The following is a 20,411-nucleotide window of genomic DNA, read 5'->3' on the forward strand; positions in this document are numbered from 1 at the left end:
TAGGTCACTCGTCTGGATCTCAAGGAGGATGAGACAACTGCTTACAGGCTCTTAGGGGAATGAACTCATTCATTCATTAGCTAGCCATGTTTTTCTACTTGAAATAGAAAGAACAGTGGTGAAGTCTCAGGCCCTGCTCCCAAGATGCCCCTGGGTGATGGGGAGGCAGGTGCGTATCCTGATCTAGGGGTGATGGAACTAGTTCACGTGGTACAGAAGTGCACAAGGGTTGGGGTCAGGTGAACACCCTGGAGAAAATGATGCCTGAGTCTTCCAGGAATATGAGGCATAGACAAGCACCTGGAGTTGAGTGAGACAGGAGGGGCCGGGGACTAAAGTTGTCCCTACAAGGAAGGCTGGTGGAGATCCCCAAGAGCAGCTGGCACTCTGGAGCAGGGCGTGAACAAGGGGCAGATGCTGAGAGACAGGCAGGCCTGACACACGGGGATTAGGGGGCCCTGATGACACACTCAGAGGTCTGACCTGGATTCTCTGGATCAAGGGAATCCTTTGATGCAAAGAATTGACTCCTTGGAAAAGACCCTGATGCTGGGAAAGATTGAAGGGAGGAGGAGAAGGGGACGACAGAGGATGAGATGGCTGGATGTCATCACTGACTCAATGGATGTGAGTTTGAGGAAGCTCCAGGAATTGGTGATGGACAGGGAAGGCTGGTGTGCCGCAGTCCATGGGGTCGCAAAGAGTCAGACACTACTGAGCGACTGAACTGACTGAAGTTGAGGGCTTGAAACCATAGTCATGATCAGTCCTCCCAGGGGCTACTGGAGACAAACCAGAGGCCTGGGCCTGGGATCAGGGAGAGCGGTTAGGAGGCTACACTTTTCCACACCTCTTTTCGCCAAGCATCTCCCTCCACCTGGAGATGCTTTCCCTTGTCTGCCTGGCTCAGGGCTTCCCTTCCCACTAGAGCTCAGGTGTACTCTCCCTTCATACCTTCCCCGACCTCTTCCGGCTCGAGGTGGACACCCTCCTCCTCGAGGGTGCAAGCTGGGAACAGCCAGCTCTGGCTCAAAGATGAATTTGGTTTGCACTATATGGTGGTTTTGTCATCCCAGGTAGCACAGTGGTAAAGAATCTGCCTGCCCATGCAGGAGACTCAGATTTGATCCCTGGGCTGGGAAGATCCCTTGGAGAAGGAAATGCAATCCGCTCCAGTATTCTTGCCTGGAAAATGGACAGAGGAGTCTGGTGGTCGCAAAGAGTGGGACACGACTGAGCACGCATGGATATGGTGGTTTCAGAAGAATTTAAGTTAGCTACTGACATTTGCAAACAAAATAGCTCAACTCAGATTTCCAGCTCCCTGGGAATGTTCGGAAGATCTAGCAGCACTGGCTGGCATTGCTCCAGAGCAAACATTAGTTAAAACTGAAAAATGGCCTGCCGTTTAACTGGGCCACCACGTGTTGGCCAGTCTGCTGCAGTCCCCACCAGGCCCCAGTGTCTCCCTAGCAAGACTGAGGCTGAGAATTGGTCTCCATTTATCATCTCGCTTATACTATTGATTCCCTTATAGCCACTTATAAAGGAAGGTAGAATAGTTCATGCCCCCTTTTCTATCAAAAGAAGGGAAACCATGTCCTGTCCCTCCTCACCAACTGAGTTCCCTGCAGAGTCCCTGAGGTTTCTATTTGAAACCCATGGCACTCTGGGTTCAGCTTGATCAAGGTCTTCATCACACTGTCTCATTCATCTACATCACTTGTCTGCCAGCTCTTAGGGGATACCCCTTGTCTAAGGCATAGACCGTGTCTTTATATCAGTGTCTTCAGAATCGATCATGAAACCTGATGGTACCTAGGATGTGCTCAAGAACCAGTATTCAGTGAAGGAATAAATGCAAATGAATACGTGGGAAATAGCTCAGAAAAAGCAAGAATGAGGACCTGGGTGCGGGTAGTGGTGTGAGGGTAGGAAGAAGGGGAGGGCCTCTGAAATCAGAGAGGCCCAAGAGCACAGACATGAAGAGCCTGGCTGTTTGGAGTGGGGCGCACACACCAGGAGCACTGGTGCACCTCGGAACTGGCGGCACACACAGAATCTTGGGCCTGCCTTAGACTTGCTGGATTGTTGTTTTTCAGTCACCAAGTCATATCCGACTCTTTGTGACCCCATGGACTGTAGCACACCAGGCCTCCCTTTCCCTCACCATCTCTCGGACTTCACACAAGTTCATGTCCATTGAATCAGTGATGCCATCCAACCATCTCATTAGAACCTGTATTTAATCAAGATCCCAAGGGAGTCATTGTGGATTATGGTTTGAGAGGCGCTGGCGAAGCAAAGGGGCCTGGAGTCCAATTGTGGGGTTCAAATTCTCACTGTGACACTCACTGGCTGTGTGACTTGGGCCACATGACAATCTCTCTATATGTCTGTTTCCTTATCTGTTAAAACGGAGCCTCGGTTCATGTTTCTCCAGTTCCTCCAGAGGGTGACCTGGTTCCACTTCCCCAACCTTCAGCAAAGGCTGTGCTCCTGGGGGGCGCTCTGACAGTGCCAAGTGCGAGTCCCCAGCAGGTGCTTGCTACACCCAGGAGGAAGGGCAGTGGGGCCACCTGGTCCTCGAGTTGCAGCTTGGGGAATGAATCCGGTTACGGGAAACGCTACCTGCTGCCATCAGTCAAATGCTCAGTGAGGAACCGGAGCCTGTTACTTACACCATCAGCCGTCCAGTAATTCCAAACCTTGATCTTGGTTAGACCAAAGTCACGCAGCTGTCCCGTGTTGCGGATAACAAAAAAGAGCTGGAGCGGCGGGTGGAAGGGGCACGTCCACAGGGAAGGGTCTTTCTTGCCCTGAAATGCGAGCAAGAGGACATTGTTATGGTTAGCACATTTCTGCCTCACCCCGCAGTAATCTTCCCAGTTTGGGCTCAGTCTGTAAAGAATCTGCCTGCAATGCAGGAGACGTGGGTTCAATCAGGGAGATCCCCTGGAGAAGGAAATGGCAACCCACTCCAGTATTCTTGCCTGGGAAATCCCCTGAATAGAGGCGCCTGGCAGGCTACAGTCCATGGGGTCGCAAAAGAGTCCAGACACACTGAGCGACTAAACCACACCACCACCCACAGTAAATGAGCAGTGACCATGGAAACCAGGGAAGGAATCGGGTGGGAAGCCAGCTGCCTCCTGTACATCATCCCGGGTGGGGTCTTAGATCTCACCCCATCTGGATCACTCTTGGGAGCAGGCTACTGACCCTCGACCCCGTCCCCGGCACAAAGCCGCCACAAGGGCCCCTCGGCCCTTCCAACCAGACAGAATTTAAATTGCAGCAGGCTTTATTTTAATCAACCTAATCGGCTTTACGGGGAGAAAGACCGGAGGGGGAAGGACGGGAAAAGAGCCATGACTTGGGCTTGTTTGATTAACCTGGCAAACAGAGCCTTTGATTTTCTTTTGTAAAACCCTGTAGAATTTTAAAAATGTAAAAATAAAAAAGAAAGAATCTGGCTCAGGCATCTGTTGGGACGGGGCCATGGCACTGAGCCTTGGGATTTATTCTGTTTCCTTCAGGGTTTCCAAGCCTCGGGACCCCCGTGCGCAATTTCCGCCTGCTAGAGAAACTGCCAAGGCCACTCTCAAGGCCAAAGAGGCAGAGGAGCAGGGCAGTCTTGCTGGCATTTTAATTCACACCAACAAGATTTTGTATCATGAGCACTTGGGACAGAGGCGGAAAGGAGAAACGGGGGTGGGGAAGGGACATCTCTCAGCTCCAGTTGCCTCCCCTCATCTCTTTGGACACCTCTTCTGCTCTTCTGCTCTCTGTCTGGACAAAACTCACAGATGCTCCCCAACATCTCCATACTGGCTCGGCCTCTGTGCCTTTGCACAGGCTGGGCTTCCGCGTGCAATACTCTCCTACCCTGGGACTTCCCTGGTGGTCCAGTGGTTGAGAATCCGCCTGCCAGTGCAGGGGACACGGGTTCCATCCCTGGTCCAGGAAGATCCCATGTGCTGCGGAGCAACTAAGCCCATGTGCCACAACTAGAGAGTTGCATATGCTCGTTGCAACTAGAGAAAGCCTGTGCACAGCAACACTAAGACTCAGGGCAGCCAAAAATAAACAAGTAGATAAAAACAAACAACAAAACCAAAAACACACCACTCTTCTGTCCTTCTCACCCTGGGAAATGCAGCTCAAGTGTATCATCACCCTCTCGGTCACCCTTTCCCTTGACACAATCACTCCCCCATCTAGGTGCCCACAGCTCCTCAATATGCCTGTGGGTATCATTTACTCAGTGCCCCACGATTCCCTGTCTTCATGTCTATGTCACCCCCCACCACCACCAACACACACACACACACACACACACACACACTCAGCTTCAAAGCTCTTCTCATTCATTCCAGAATCTTTAGCATTCAGCACAGTTCCTTGGCACCTGGGAAACAACAACAAAAACCTTTGAATCGAATTTTTGGAACAACAGTCGAATAAAGAAATGACTGAATACACGAAATTCACCTGCTAATATCTGTCGTCTCACGGATACTTTATTTTTCTTTCTTTGGCTGTGCCGCAGGGCCTGCGGGATCTTAATTCCCCAACCAAGAATTGAACCCACGCCCCCTGCATTGGAAGCTCAGAGTCCTAACCACTGGACGACCAGGGAAGCCCCTCACTGAAACTTTCAAGAAGAGACTAAAACGATCTGGCCGGCAGAGTTATTTTGTTTAGCTCACTAAGTGCTGTTATTGTTGCTTTCTGGAAAAGGCAAATTGTTGCCAAAACTTAAAGATGGAAAATATCTCCTGCCCCTCAGAGATAGATGCCTGGCTTGTCTATAGACTTAGAAGATGTGGCAACACGGGGTCCCTGACAGCTGGAGCTGAGTACACTGCCCTGGTGACCAGTCCCCAGCACTTACTACTGTTCTACACTCATTTCGCCTCCCTGGTTATGCTTTTGCCTGGCCCCTTAAATGCAGGCATTCAAGTTTAGGGTCCCTGCTTAGGGGCTGACAACCACAAATCCCAATAAGCAACGTGCATCTCTGACACTGACTGAAGTTGCCCCTTTTATCTAGAACGAGCATTGCCTTGTATCTGAGGACATCTCCATGGGCTCCCGTCCTCAGGACTGTGCCTGCTACTTGACAGAGAAGAGAAGGGGGGACGCTGGCTGCCTCGGGGGGTCCACTGGCCCCCAGGAGACACGAGGCGCAGTCTCCAGCTGCACGGAGGACAGAGGTGGTTTGTCCCAGGGACAATGGTGCCTTTCAGGAAGGGGGATGCTGCTGAGATGAGTTCAAGGGCTTCTGACTTATCCTGGCAAGTTTCTTGGGCTCTGCGGGAACTTCTAGTGCTCTGGGCAGCTGCGAGGGGTCAGGACAGCACATCTCCAAACCCAGCGGGGATGTCTCATCCCTTCTCTGAGCTGGAGCCTAGAGTGGGTCGCTGAGGCTGCCTGACAACGGCAGAGACTGAAGGCTGACCCTTAGACGCCAGCGCGGGGACTGTAATTGATTTCCTATCACATTTCTGTCAGCGGGAGGGCTAAGCGGGAATCATGCTGTTCAGAGTCAGAGAACGTTAATCTACAGGTAACTCTGAACCTCATTAGCCACTGGGCCTTCTGACTCTTCTTTCCATGACAGAGTGCCTGCGAGGAAGGCTGCTGGAAGCCGCCGAGGGCTGACCCCAGGCTCACTGGGCAAACCTCCAGGTGCCTGCGCAGCAGGCAGGGTGTCGGCTGCACCTGCCCAGCGCAGGTGGTAATCAAGAGGGTCGAACAAGAATCAGGGCACCTGGGCATGGCTGCTGTTATTCCACTGGGTTCCCTCCAAGCCCTGGGAGCAGGGAGACGGATGGTGAGTCCCTGAAGGAAGATCAGAGTCCATCAAAGATGTGGTTTGCACATGTGGTGGAGTGAGAATATTTTAAAAGATAGATTTATTTGTTTGTGCCGGGTCTTAGTTGAGGCATTCAGAATCTTCAGCTGTGGCATGTGGGATCTAGTTCTCTGACCAGGGATTGAACCTGGGCCCCCTGCACTTGGAGTGGGGAGTCTTACCCAATGGACCTCCAGGGAAGTCCTTGGAGTGAGGATTCAAACTTAGGTTTTTCATTCACTCATTCAATCATTCTGTCTTGGTTTGGGTTCCCCCAGGAGCAGTCCCTGAGGCAAGGATTCCAGTATAAGGAGTTGATTTAGACAGGGAAGGACAAAGGAGCCGATGTGTATCCATACTCCAGTTCCCATCATTGCGCCCATACTCCAATTCCCATCTGTGAAGGTTCAGAGCTGCTCCTGGGGGCTCCATTCCCCGCCAGTTTGGACCTGCTGCAGGGGGAAGCAAAGAGGGTCCTGGAGGCCAGAAAACAAACTTTTGTTTGTTTGTTTGAGAGAGGTGTTTGCTGGCAGGCGGAAGAGCAGCCAGCAGGGACCACAGTGGGAGGGGTGAAGGACTAGGGCAGGCACCAGCAGCATCTGCTACCCACTTGCTCAACAAATCCTGAGTGCGGGGGATCCCGGCCCAGACGGTCCTGGCTCGGGTGAGCAGAGGAGGCAAACAAGTCACATTGCCAAGGGAAAAAATAATCAAGCAGGGGGATACATTTGATGAAGCAAACATAAGAGAATTATTAATGGCCACCGGAATGACAATGGTCATTCTGATGGTCAGATAAGGCCTCTCTCAGGAGGTCTCTTTCTGACTCCTAAGGAAGGTGATGCTGTCTCCAACATTAACCTGACACAGATCCACACACCCTCAGAGTGATGCTGGACAGCCCTCCGAAGTAGCCTCACTTTAATAAGTTAGCATCTTAAAAGGAAACAAACTGGACTTCCCTGGTGGGGAGCCTAGAGCCTATTATACAAAGTGAAGTAAGTCAGAAAGAGAAAGAGAAATACTGTATACTAATGCACATAAACGGAATCTAAAAAGATGGTACCAAAGAATTTATTTGCAGGGTAGCAATGGAAAAACAGACACAGAGAACAGACTTATGGACACGGGGAGAGGGGAGGCGAGGGTGAGATGTATGGAGAGAATAACACGGAAACTTACACTACCATATGTAAAATAGATAGCCAATGGGAATGTGCTGTATGTCTCAGGAAACTCAAACAGGGGCTCTGTATCAACTTAGAGGGGTGGGAAGGAGGATGCGGGGGACATTCAAGAGGGAGGGGATATGTGTATACCTATGGCTGATTCAGAGAAGGAAACGGCAACCCACTCCAGTATTCTTGCCTAGAGAATCCTGTGGACAGAGGAGCCTGGTGGGCTGCCGTCTCTGGGGTCACACAGGGTTGGACACGACTGAAGCGACTTAGCGCGGCTGATTCAGGTTGAGGTTTGACAGAAAACAACAAAATTCTGTAAAGCAATTATCCTTCAATTAAAAAATAAATAAACTTTAAAAATACTACCCAGAAGACTCCAAATAAAATAAACAGGTTATTTGAAGAAAAAAAAGAATTCGTCTGCCAATGCAGGGGACCACAGGTTCTATCCCTGGTCCAGGAAGAGCCCCCGTGTGCGGGTCAACTAAGGCCACGTGTCCGAGAGCGCAGGGTCTGCCCCAAGAGACGCCAGCGTAGTGAGGAGCCTGAGCGCCACAATTAGAGAGACCCCCGCCTGCCACAACTAGCGCAAGCCTGTGCATCAGCAAAGACCCGGCACAGCCAAAAATAAATACATTTTTAAAGAAGGGAACGGACTACTGATGCAACAATTTGGATGGGTGTCAATGGCATGTTGTTGTTAGTTGCTCAGTCATATCTGACTCTTTGAGACCCCATGGACTGCAGCCCGCCAGGCTCCTCTGTCCATGGGATTCTCCAGGCAAGAATACTGGAGTGGGCAGCCATTCCCTTCTCCAAGGGATCTGCCCCACCCAGGGATCAAACCCGGGTCTTCTGAATTGCAGGCAGATTCTTTACCGTCTGAGCCACCAGGGGAGCCCCAAGGGCATTATCCTGAGTGGGAAAAAGTCAATCTCAGAAAGGTTACATACGGTATGATCCCATGCATATGGCATTTGGCGGGGGTGGTTGCTGTGCAGTGTGGCATGTGGGATCTTAGTTCCCCAACCAGGGATTGAACCCACATCCCTTGCACTGGAAGCATGGAATCTTAACCATGGGACTGCCAGGGAGGTCCCTATGACATTCTTGAGATGACAAAAATTATAGAGAACAGATTGATGGCTGCCCAGTGGCACCCCACTCCAGTACTCTTGCCTGGAAAATCCCATGGACGGAGGAGCCTGGTAGGCTGCAGTCCATGGGGTCACTAAGAGTCAGACACAACTGAGCGACTTCACTTTCACTTTTCACTTTCATGCACAGAAGGAAATGGCAACCCACTCCAGTGTTCTTGCCTGGAGAATCCCAGGGACGGAGGAGCCTGGTGGGCTGCCATCTCTGGGGTCACACAGAGTCAGAAACGACTGAAGTGACTTAGCAGCAGTGGCATGTTAGGGACCGGGAGCAGGTGGGATGGTTAGAAAGGGTCCCATGAGGGAAGTCCTTTGAGCTGATGGAACTCTTCTGTATCTTGCTGTGTGGTGGTGGTTACACAAATCTACATGTGACAAAATTGAAAAGAATGTGTACACACACACTTGCATAAACAGGTGTACGAAGGTCTGCTCGTTATACTAATGTCAGTGTCCTAGTTTTGATGAGGTACTGTGGTCACATGGGATGTGACCGCTGGGGAAGCAAGACAAAGGCACGTGGAACCTCTCTATACTTTATTAAAAATTCAGGGATTGCTCTGGCAGCCCAGTGGCTAAGACTCCACGCTTCCACTGCAGGGGGCGCATGCCACAGAGCGTGGCCAAAAGAAAGGGGGATAAAATTCACATATATAAAACCACCACTTAAAGTGAACGAGTCAGTGGTTTTCTAGTGTATTCATGAGGTTGTCCAACCATCACCACTGTCTTTTTCCAGCATACTTTTATTGCCCCTCAAAGAAACCCCGTACCCTTTAGCAGTCACTCCCCGTTGCTACATTTCCCCTGTCCCTGGTACCCACGAGACTACCTGTTGTCTCCACGGATCTGCCTATTCTGGACATTCATATAAATGCTGTCATACAATATACATGGCCTTTTATGTCCGACTCTCGTCTTTTCGCATAATGCTGTCTACTGATTCAGCATGATGCTTTCTAGTTTATCCAAGTTTATTCAGGACTTTGCTCCTGTTTACGACCGAATAATATCCCATTGTATGGACAGACCACAGATGTTTATCCGTGCATCATCTGATGGCCATCTGGGTTGTTTCCACCTTTTGGTCATTATGAATAACACTGCTATGAACATTTGTGTACAAGTTTTTGTGTGAATGTATGTTTTTAATTTTCTTCGATATATACCTAGAAGTGGAAATGCTTGGTCACATGGTAACTGTTCATTTAATTAAAAAAATATATGTATTTATTTATTTGGCTATGTTGGATCTTAGTTACAGCATGTGGGATCTAGTTCTCCTGACCAGGGATGGAACCCTAGCCCCTGCACTGGGAGCGTAGAGTCTCAGCCACTGGACCACCAGGGAAGTCCCTACATTTAATGTTTTGAGGACCTGCCAAATTGTTTTACACAATGGGTGTGCCATTTTCCTTTTACATTCCCAACAGCAAGGTATGATGATTCCAATTTTTCCATATGTTTACAATACTTGTTATTTCTGTTTTTTTTTTTTAAGTATAGCATCCTAATGGGTATGAAGTATGTCTTTGTGGTTTTGCTTTGCATTTCCCTAATAATGAATGACGGAAAGATTGAAGGCAGGAGGAGAAGAGGACGGCAGAGGATGAGATGGTTGGATGGCATCACCGACTCGATGGACATGAGTTTGAACAAGCTCCGGGAGTTGGTGATGGACAGGAAAGCCTGGTATGCTGCAGTCCATGGGGTTGCAGAGAGTTGGACACAACTGAGTGACTGAACTGAACTGAACTGAATGACTAATGATGTCGAGCATCTTTTCATGTGCTTGATGGCTATTTGTAAATCTTTTGAGAAATATCTATTCAAAGTACTTTGGCCTTTTTTCATTGGGCTGTTTGTTTTTTTGCTGTTGAGTCTGAGTTCTTTATGTATTCTGGATACAAGGCTCTTCTCAGATATATAATCTCCAAACAGTTTCTCCCTTTTCTGTAGGTTCTTTCACTTTCTTGATAATATTCCTCAAAGCAAAAATGTTTTAAAATTTTGATGAGGTCTTATCTATTTTTTTCTTTTGTTGTTTATGCTTTGGGTGTCGTACCTAAAACTCCATTGAAAAATTCCAAGCTATGAAGATTTGTACCTACGTTTTCATCAAAGAGTTTTATGGCCTTAAAACTATAAAAGTTTCAAGGTCTTTGATCCATTGAGTTACTTTTCTAGATGGTGTGAGGGAAGAGTCCAACTTAATTCTTTCGCATGTGGAAATCCAGTTGTCCTGATGCCATTTGTTGAAACACAACTATTCTTTCCTCATCGAATGGGATTGGCATCCTTGTTAAAGAACAATTGACGATAGATGTATGCATCTATTTCTGCAGTCTCAGTTGTATTCCATTGATCTATATGTCTATACTTAAGCCAGACCACAAAGTCTTAATTACTGTGACTTGGCAGTAAATTTTGAAATTGGGAAGTGTGAGTCTTCCAACTTTGTTTTTCCCAACACTCTTGAGGGCTATTCTGTATTCTTTGAACTTCCGTAAACACATTACGAGTTTGTCAATTTCCACCAAAAAAAAAAAAAAAGCAGTTGGAATTTTGGTAGGATTACATTGAATCTATAGATTATTTGGGAGCATTGCCATATCAATAGTATTAAGTCTTCCAATCCGTGAACACAGATATATTCTCATCTTTCATTATTTGGGTCGTCTTTAAATTCTGTCAACAATATTTGATACTTTTCAATGTACAAGCCTTTCATTTCTTAGATGAAGTTTATCCTCAAGTATTTTATTCTTTTTGATGCTATTCTACATAATAAGAATTTTAAGAATTTTCTTAATTCCCTTTTTGGATAGTTCATTGCTAGTGTAGAAAATACAATTGATTTTTGTATATTGACCTTTTATCCTTTAAACTTGCTGAACTTGCTTTTAGCTTTATCAGTGATTTTTGCAGACTCAGATTTTCTTGATCCTTTACGATTTTCAATAAGATCATATCACCTGCAAATATGGTTTATTTCTTTGTTTCCAGCCTTTTCTAGCTTAACTGTCTTGAGTAGAATCTCCAGAACAGTGTTGAATAGGAGGGGTGAAAGTAGGCATCCTTGACCCATTTCTGACCTTAGGGGTAAACTTTTAGTCTTTCACCACTCAGTATGATGTTAGCCATGGGTTTTCACAGATACCCTTTATCAGATTGAGGATCTTTCCTTCTGTTCTTGGTTTGTTGATGCTTTTATCATTAAAGAATGTTGAATTTTATCAAATGCCTCTTCTGTGTCTATTAAGACGCCATGTGATTATTTCCCCCTTTATTGTGTTAACATGTCGTATTCAACAGGCTGATTTTCGTTTGTTGAAAGCTTTGCATTCTTGGAATGAATTCCACTAGGTCTTGATACATAAATCTTTTTATACACTACTAGATTTGATTTGCTAATGTTTTATTAAGGATTTTTACATCTATATTCATAAGGGCCAAGATAGGTCTGTAGTTTTCTTCTGATGGCTTTGTCTGGTTCTGGCTTCAGGGTAATCGTGGCCTTGGAAAATGAGTTGAGAAGTGGTCCCTCCTCTTTCATATTTTAGGACAGTATGTGAAGGACTGGTGTTAATTCTTTAAATATTTGGTAAGATTCACCTGTGAAGCCATCTGGTCCTAGGCTTTTCTTCTTTCTTTTTTTATTGATTACTAATTCAGTCTCTTTTCTTGCTATAGGTCTAATCAGATTTTTTCTTCCTTCTTGAGTCAGTTTTGGTAATTCATGTCTTTCTAGGAATCTGTCCATTTCATCTGGGATATCTAACTCGTTGGCATAAAATTGTTCATAATATTCCCATAATAAAAGGGAATAAAAAATTCCCTTCTATTTCTGTAAGTTTGGTAGTAATGGCCCCCTTTTCATTTCTGATTTTAGTAGTTTGAATATTTTCCCCCTTTCTTCGCTCAATCGAGGTTTATTCATTTTATTGATTCTTTCAAATAAAACATCTTTTGGCTTTGTCATTCTCTTTTCTGCACCTTTTTTTTTTTTACGATTTTCTGTGAGACTATAATTATTTTTTTACAAAAAACTTCAAAAATGTATTGCTTTATGTGCTGGAAATATAGTGTGCATAGGACAGACAAGAACTTACAGGTTGATGGGAGGAGTCAGATCAGAAACAAGCAAACAGGATCATTTTTTAGAGCTAGAAGTGCTCTGAAGAAAATGAGAAAGGCTGATGTGATCGAGACTGCAGTGGAGAGGGAACAGAACTCCTCCAGTTTGTAGGGTCAGGGAAGGGCTTACTGAGAAAGTGATAGCTGGGCTGATATCTGAGTGAGGAGAAAGGAAGGAGCCATGTGAACATCTGAAGGAGCATGCTCTGGGCAGAGGAGGCAGCAAGGGCCGAACACAGAGGTGAGAACGAGCTTAGCAGATCAGAGGAGCAGAAGGGAGCCCTGTGGCTTCTGGAGCCTGGTGGGTGCAGCAGGCAGAGAGGAGCTGGAGGCGCGTTTACAGACAGCCTCCCGGGTCACAGGGAGGCATCCCATTCCTCCCAGAAAGTCACGGCAGAGGTTTTAATCAGGGGAGGTGACATTTGTAAACGCTCTTTTTGGGTACAGGGTGGAAAATGGAGTGGATGGAGCAAGAATGGAAGGAAGGAATGAGAGAGGCGGCCGCTTAATGTTCCAATGAGAGGGACTTGGGAGGAACCGATGGAAATGGAAAGAAGGGGCCAAGTCCAGGCTCTGAGTTGGAGGAGGAATCAACAGGACAGGTTGATATTCTTGAAGCGGAGGGGGGCGTGGGGCAATCAAGGAAGTGGTGAGCTTGGCAGCTGAGCAGAGAGAATGTCATTTTCTAAGCAAAAGACTGCTGGAGAAGGAAGAGATGTGGCCTTGGGCAAGGGAATTGAAACTTAGGTTTTAGATCTCTGAGGTCCGAGACATGGAGTGGAAACTGACATTCGAGTCAGGAACTCAGAGAAGCAGACAGGGCTGGGTGTATAAATTTGAAGTCATCTTGAAGCCGTGAGCCTGGGGGGAGGCGGATGAGAGAGACGGGGCAGGGAGGGCAGGGAGGAGGGTTTGCACCAAACACGGGGCACTCACACCCCCGACGTGTCCCCCAATCACATCCACTGAAGTAACTTCTCTTTCAAACCCAGACTCTGCTTTTAGGTACCATCTGTTCAGCTTCCAGCTGAGCCCAGCCACTCCACAGCAGTGTGGCCTGGGGGAGCCACTAGTCTTCCCGGAGACTTGGTTTTCCCGTTTACCAAATGGGGAAAGACATCGCAAAGTTCATGTGAAATTCAGTAAGGGATGTCTGAGGCCCAGTGAAACGTGATGGTTCCGAGAGGTGGCGTGCTCTGGTGGCCCTGGACCTGGCACACAGGATGACTATAAGAGAGACCCCAGACCAGAATGGCAGGAGGAATGCAGCCCACCCACAGCTGGGCCCGGAGATCCAGCAGCGTAAGGTGAGACAGCTGTCTCATGTCCCAGCCTCAAGGCCCAAAATTAAACAGAAAACAAAAAAACCCACCAAAACCCTGGGCTAAAGTCCTCACTGCCATGACAAGGCAAAGCTCGTCAGCCTCTGCTAAGCAGAGGAAAGGGGAGAGTAATCATCAGAATTGGTCCCCATCAAATCCAATGATGCTTTTTATCGCCCCTGGTGTGCTCTGTTCTGTACAGCAGACTTCCAAAATGCCACTCACTGCCTTGTGCACGAGGGGGACCGAAGAGCTTTGGCGAGGGCCAGTCCAAGCCCCAGCGACACACGCGGGAGTCCACAGACTTGAAGCGGGAAGAGCGGGGAATGCAAGGCCAGAGCATCCAAGTGGTCGCGGCCCACGGCGGGACCTGTTTCCTTCAAGGTCACATAGCTGATCTTTAAGAGGGCTCAGACCGCTCTGTCCAGCCCTGTGGACAGGCGGTGTTTCCTGGCTATCTCACATCAACACTGCCTTTCTTTCAGTAACAGCCATGAATTTCTTCAGGGAGGATTCCCTCCCTGCCCCACTGGGGCATCTTAGTGGAACTGGCACCAAGGTGCCTGGGCCTCCTAGTCAGGTTGGTCCATCAGCCTTCCTCTCCTGGGACTAGATATCCCCAGCAGAAAGACAAAATGACAAACCATTTAAGCAACCAATAAACCAACAAACAGGGCAGCCTCCCACCAAAAACATGACCAAACTTCCGGTGTTCAGACATCCCTGGATGTTACCCAGAATCCCCAAGTTTCCCACGGGGCCTGTCTGATTCTGGCCTGAGTCTCAGTGAATACGCCATCTATGCAAAAGGCTTGCAACACATTTTGTTTCCAAAAATCTGCTAAATCGAGCCAGACTCAGGGCTCTTTCTGGCAAAATAAGAATCACACAGATTATCCAGGTCTCCCACTCCCATTCTACAGGAGGAAAAAACTGACTCTCAGAGAACGCAGGTAAGATGCCCAAGGCCACAGAGTCAAGACCAGAACCTGGATATCTAGAACTGGGGATTTCAAAGCCCTCCTTTATGGCTTCTTTTTCTTTAAATGGGAATAATATTTGCTTCACAGAGGTGGCATTAGTGGTAAAGAACTCGCCTGCCAATGCAGGAGACAAAAGAGACATGGGTTTGATCCCTGGGTTGGGACGATCCCCTGGAGGAAGGCATGGCAACCCACTCCAGTATTCTTGCCTGGAGAACCCCATGGACAGAGGAGCCTGGCAGGTTACAGTCCATGGTATTGCAAAGAGTCAGACACAACTGAAGTGACTTAGCACTCACTGTATTACTACTACCACGACTGGTAACAATGAAAACAGCAACAGCTGGTGTTTCAGAGCTCTTTCGGAGGCGTGGTGCCAAGTTCTTTATATTTACATTGATCCTTACTATTGTATCAAGGTAAGTGCCACTATGATCCCCGTTGCACAGATGAGAAAACCAAGTAGATGTTAGGTACGTTACTGGTGGTCATGAAGCGGCACGTGATTAAGCTTGGAGCCAGGCCTTTCTGCTTCTCGGGTCTGTGCACCGTTATGTTTAAATAAGATTTTACATACGACATACCTAGCACTGTGCCTGGCACAAGGCAAGAACTCCAGCTGTGACAACCGTTTTCATTTTCAATTTTTTTAAAAAAATTAATAATTTGGACTTCCCTGGTGGCGCAGTGGATAAGAATTTGCCTGCTGATGCAGTGGACACAGGTTTGATTCCTGGTCTAGGAAGATCCCACATCCCACAGGGCTAAGTAACCCCACGCACCACAACTACTGAGCCCGCGCTCTGGAGCCCGGGCACTGCAACTGCTGAAGCCCAAGTGCCTAGAGCCTGCGCTCTGCAACAAGGGAAGCCACCGCAGTGAGAAGTCCGTGCCCCGCAACGCAATGTAGCCTCGCTGGCCACAACTGGAGAAAGCCTGAGCGCAGCAACGAAGACTCAGCACAGCCAAAAATAAATATGGAAAATGTTTGAAAAAATCTAATAATTTGTTCTTTGGAATAGAAAAATATGTGTACAGGGCAGGAAATTAAAAAGGTACAAAAAAGCATCCCAGGGAAAGCCTACCTATCGCCCCGTCCCTTGTTCGGCCCGTTCCATGACCCAGAGGCAACCTCTGGTCCCGTGTTCCAGGCCCCTCCCAGAGGTCAAGGTGATGGACGCTGAAGCCCACAGCACAGTACGGACATCGGCGCTGGGCAGTCTGTCTCAGCTTAGCTCAGTCTCCTGTGTCCAGCTTGCAAGTGGCAGGAAGAGAAAGTGCCAGAGCTTTTCTTTCTTTAACTTTTAGATATTTGAAAGGAAGCAACGTTCCGTGTTTTCTAGGTGTGTTCTGTGTCCCAGGGAAGCAGGGCCCGGAGGGGGAACATGGGCCCTGGGCCAGGCTGCAGGGTTTGCCCCTCCCGCACCTTCCAGCTCTGTGACCTTGACCAAGTCAATGCCCTTGTCCAAGTCTCAGTTTTTTCATCTACAAAACAAGGGCCTCAGTGACACTCCCCCTCCCCAGGTCCCGTGTTTGGTGGTGATGACTGGTAAACCGCAAAGGTAGATAAAGCCGGTGAATTGGCTCCTCTTTGCCCCCAAACCCCCAAAGAAACCCCCAATGAGTGGGGATCTGGAAAAGTGCTCAGGGAGTGAGGGGTACCGTTTGGAGGCTCTGCCTGTACTTTGTTCCCAGGCTCCTGCCCACTCTGCCCAAATGAATGGCTGAGACAATCACAACATCCTTCCCCTCCCCACACCCACACCCTCACCGTGGACTTATCCTGGACAGAAAAAAATGCATTAAAGCCCGAGGCCAAGGCTCACTCAGGACCGCCTCCACTTACAGCTAAGTTCCTGTTGACCAAGTGGCCCAGGTCCCCTGGCACGTCTGCGTTCCGGATATCCACGTCATGGGGCGACACGTACAGCTTTGTGTTGTTCAGGTCGAAGAACTCAACTTCCGTGAGGCCCACCCACGACGTGTTGCCCCAGTTGGACAGGATTTCCATGGTCACGTAGATGGCATCTTTGATCTCTTCCGCTTTCGGTCCCGATTTGTCCTTAACAAGAAGAAACGTAATGCCAGTGGATGAAAACAGGACAGGAGGAATCCAGCTCGACCGTGAAGTGACAAGGTATTTAGGCTCTCGGTGCCTCGGTTTCCCCATCTGTACCACGAGGATAAGAGAAGCACCCATTACAGATGGTTACCATGGAGATTTAACGAGTTCATATTTGTAAGGCATTTAAAACATAGTTACTGTGGGGATTCCCTGGTGGTCCAGTGGTTAGGACTCTCTTCTTTCCCTGCTGGGGCGCAGGTTCCATCCCTGGTCAAGGAACTAAGATCCCGCAAGCCACTCAGTGCGGCCAAAAAAAAAACTTATCAGTGAACCCTGGCACTTAGTATTTTCTGTAAGAGTCCACAAATAACAAAAGATGTTTAAAGGGATGTCCCTCATGATCCAGCGGTTAAGAATCCACCTGCCAGTGCAGGGGACACGGGTTTGATCACTGGTCTAGGAGGATCCCACATACAGAGCAACTAAACCTGTGAGCCCCAATTACTGAGCCGGTGCTCTGCAACAAGAGAAATCACCACACACCACAACTAGAGAGTAGCCCCTACTCACGCAATTAGAGAAAGCCCGGGTGCAGCAAGGAAGACTCAGTGCAGCCAAAAATAAATAAAATAAGTAATAATAAAATAAAATTTAAAAAATGTTTAAAGGTATCAGATTCTTCCTGAATATGCACTGTTCTCACCCACGACCAAGGGTTCAGGTCCTGTAGGCACGTCACAACTTCTGAATTGGGCAGATATCTGGCCTGGAGAATTTCATGGACTGTATAGTCCATGGGGTTGAAAACAGCTGGACACCACTGAGCGACTTTCACTTCACTAGGGACTAAATTGTGTCACCTCCACCCCCCCCTCCGCGAATTCAGATGCTGAAGCCTAAACCCTAATTGCTCAGAAGGGGATAGGGCCTAGAAAGAGGTAATTAAGACACAGTGAGGCTGTTAGGGTGGGCCTAACCCATTCTGACTGACGGCCTTCCAAGAAGGGGACATTTGGACACCAAGAGAGACACCAGGGATGGGCAGGCATGGAGAAAAGGCCATGTGGGGACACAATGAGAAGGTGGCCATGTGCAAGCCAAGGACGGGCCTCAGAAGAAAGCCCGCCTGCCAACACCTTGCTCCTGGATTGGTGAGAAAAGCAGTCTCCGTTGTTTAAGCCCCCAGACTATGGCACGTGGTTGTGGCAGCCTAGCAGACGACCTATGTAATACAGCAGGGGTCCCAACTTCCGGGGCGAGGACCACTACCACCTGTCAGATCAGCAGCAGCGTTATAGGTTAGGGGGACAAAAGTACACAATAACTGTAATATGCTTGAATCATCCCGAAACCATCCCCTCACCCCCGGGCCGTGGAAAAACTGTCTTTCACGAAATTGATCCCTGGTGCCAAAAGGGCTGGCGACCACTGCAGTAGATAACACAGGACGCTGGACAGGTCAGTTGACATCCCTCTGCCTGGATGGGGGCCAGGAGATGACACCATCAATCTGACAACCCTATCCTGGAGATTAAGCAGGATACCTGCGTGGCTCAGTGGGTAAAGAAACAGCCTGCAACGCAGCAGACCCAGGAGATCCCCTGGAGGAGGGCATGGCAACCCACTCCAGTATTCTTGCCTGTAAAATCCCATGGAGAGAGGAGCCTGGCGGGCTACAGTCCAAAGAGCCGCAAAGAGTCGGACACGACTGAGTGACTAAGCATGTGTGAATGCCCCGAGAAGGCCGGGTCAGCAGTCCCGGCCTGCGTGCCCTCTGTAAGTGGCCATTTCTGCCCATGTCTCTCCTCCACTGATTTTAATGCCCACCTCCTTCTCAGGCAGGCTATCTGTCTGGGAGGGCGTGAACACCATCAATCAATGGCCATGCCGCGGAACGGCTTCCTGAGGCCCCTTGTCACCCCGACCGCAGGGCTGGTCGCCACAGATCAGCCGCTCAGAAAATGGTGCCTTCCCCACATGCACATGCCCTCTCTTAATTAGCACTGTAATCTGCGACGGTCCTGTGAGCAGGAAGCTGAGCAAATGAACAGCAACTGTTCCCTACTTATTTTTTTTAATTAATAGCCAGCGAGACGTGCTAGCGCTCTCAGCGTGTGTTTGGATGAGCCTTGATTGCCAGGCGATGGGCTGGGGATGCGGAGGGAGGGAGGTCAGCTCCCCGCTCCCGGAAGGAACGTAGGGCCTGTTTTTATTAGCAGACCCCACGGCTTCCTCCTTCTCTGCCATGGGCCCATGTGGAGCTGGGGCCAAGCCCTCTGTTGCCTTGGGCCTGAGTCCCAGGCTGGCAGGAAGGTGATAAAATTCCACTGGCCCGGCTCAAGGCGTGAGGTTCGGGAGGTTAATCAACTCGTGCTTGGGAGGCGCATCCGCTGCCAGGTAAGCCCCGTGGGAGGCGTGAAGAAGTGGTGCTGGTCACCTTGGCTGTGGGCTGTCGCGGGGAGGCCAGATGGGAGGCGAGCTGCCCCCAGGAGGGGTTGCTGGATCTCACGCCCGGTGCAATCTAAAATGTGTGAATGCCCTCAGCAGCGTTTCTAAATGAAGAAGCTGAAGGGTCTCTTAACTAAGGAAGTGTCCCAAGTTGTCGGTGCTGCAACCTAATGGTGAGTCCTGCTCGATTTAGGAGGGAGGGGTGTGAGGCGAACACTGGCTGGGAAGCTTCTGGACCCTGGTATCACTGCCCCTCTTTCACCAAGACCACCTGCTTTTCTTTTGTCAAAGTTGCCCCTTCTCTTTTCTGAGCCGTGAGATAACAAGGAGAAGGATGCTTTCCTACACCCGAGGAGGAGCTGAACTGGTCCAGTCGATCAGGGTGTCCTGATGCCTGGGCCACCTGGAGGGAGGGGTCAGTGATGGGCATGTGACCTAGTCTCAGATCTGTGTGTGGAGAAACTGCTCAGTTCTTCTGACTGTGGGGTCTCAGGGTATAACGGGGAGAAGTGGGAATCACTACTGAGAGATCATAGGGAGGGAGCAGAGCTGGGACTGGGCACTGAGGTGGGGATGGGGCTCAGAGATTCAGCTGACATGGTGGAGACCCTGTGTAAGCTTCTGGATCAAGCTCTACCTGAGCCCGACTATGACATTCACTACAAAGAAATCTCTCATTTTTCTTCTCTTTGTTGTGTAAGTCAGTTTGCCCTGGGTTTCTTGTCTCCTATAATATAAGGAGACTTGATCCATCCAGGTTCTTTTTTTTTTTAATTAATTAATTTTTGGTTGTCCTAGGTCTTAGTTGCTGTGTGCAGGCTTTCTCTAGTTGCAATGAGCAGGAGCTACTCTTTATTGCATTGCACGGGCTTCTCACTGAGGTGGCTTCTCTTATTCGGGAGCGCAAGCTTTGGGCACCAGGGCTTCAGTAGTTGCAGCACTCGGATTCAGTAGTTGTGGCTCTCAGGCTCTAGACCACTGGCTCGGTATTTTCAGCACTTGGGCTTTGCTGCTCCTCAGCATGCAGAATCTTCCCTGACTGGGGATAGAACCCATGTCCCCTGCATTGTTAGGTGGATTCTTATCCAATGTATCACCAGGGAAGTCCCATCTAGGTTCTTTTTAATGTGACTGAGGTTTCACCACATTTAGGATCTTTACAGCTAAGAAAGCAACTACACCGTACAGGGAGAATGCTGCTGCTGCTGCTGCTGCTAAGTCGCTTCAGTCATGTCTGACTCTGTGTGACCCCATAGAC

The 20,411-nt window shown here is 48.8% G+C and overlaps 1 protein-coding gene across 1 annotated transcript in view; it reads right to left on the reverse strand.

Moving 5' to 3' along the window:
* Window positions 1-20,411, reverse strand: part of KATNIP (katanin interacting protein) — a 236,339-nt gene that overhangs the window by 70,001 nt on the left and 145,927 nt on the right. Inside the window, exons 13-14 of the mRNA XM_006070561.4 lie at window positions 16,487-16,702; window positions 2,682-2,819 (exon numbers count right to left, since the gene is read on the reverse strand). Coding sequence (XP_006070623.4) covers window positions 2,682-2,819; window positions 16,487-16,702 — 354 coding nt within the window. The remainder of the gene's footprint in view (window positions 1-2,681; window positions 2,820-16,486; window positions 16,703-20,411) is intronic.

Source organism: Bubalus bubalis, chromosome 24, assembly GCF_019923935.1.
Source record: "Bubalus bubalis isolate 160015118507 breed Murrah chromosome 24, NDDB_SH_1, whole genome shotgun sequence".
In the NCBI taxonomy this organism is placed as follows: domain Eukaryota; kingdom Metazoa; phylum Chordata; class Mammalia; order Artiodactyla; family Bovidae; genus Bubalus; species Bubalus bubalis.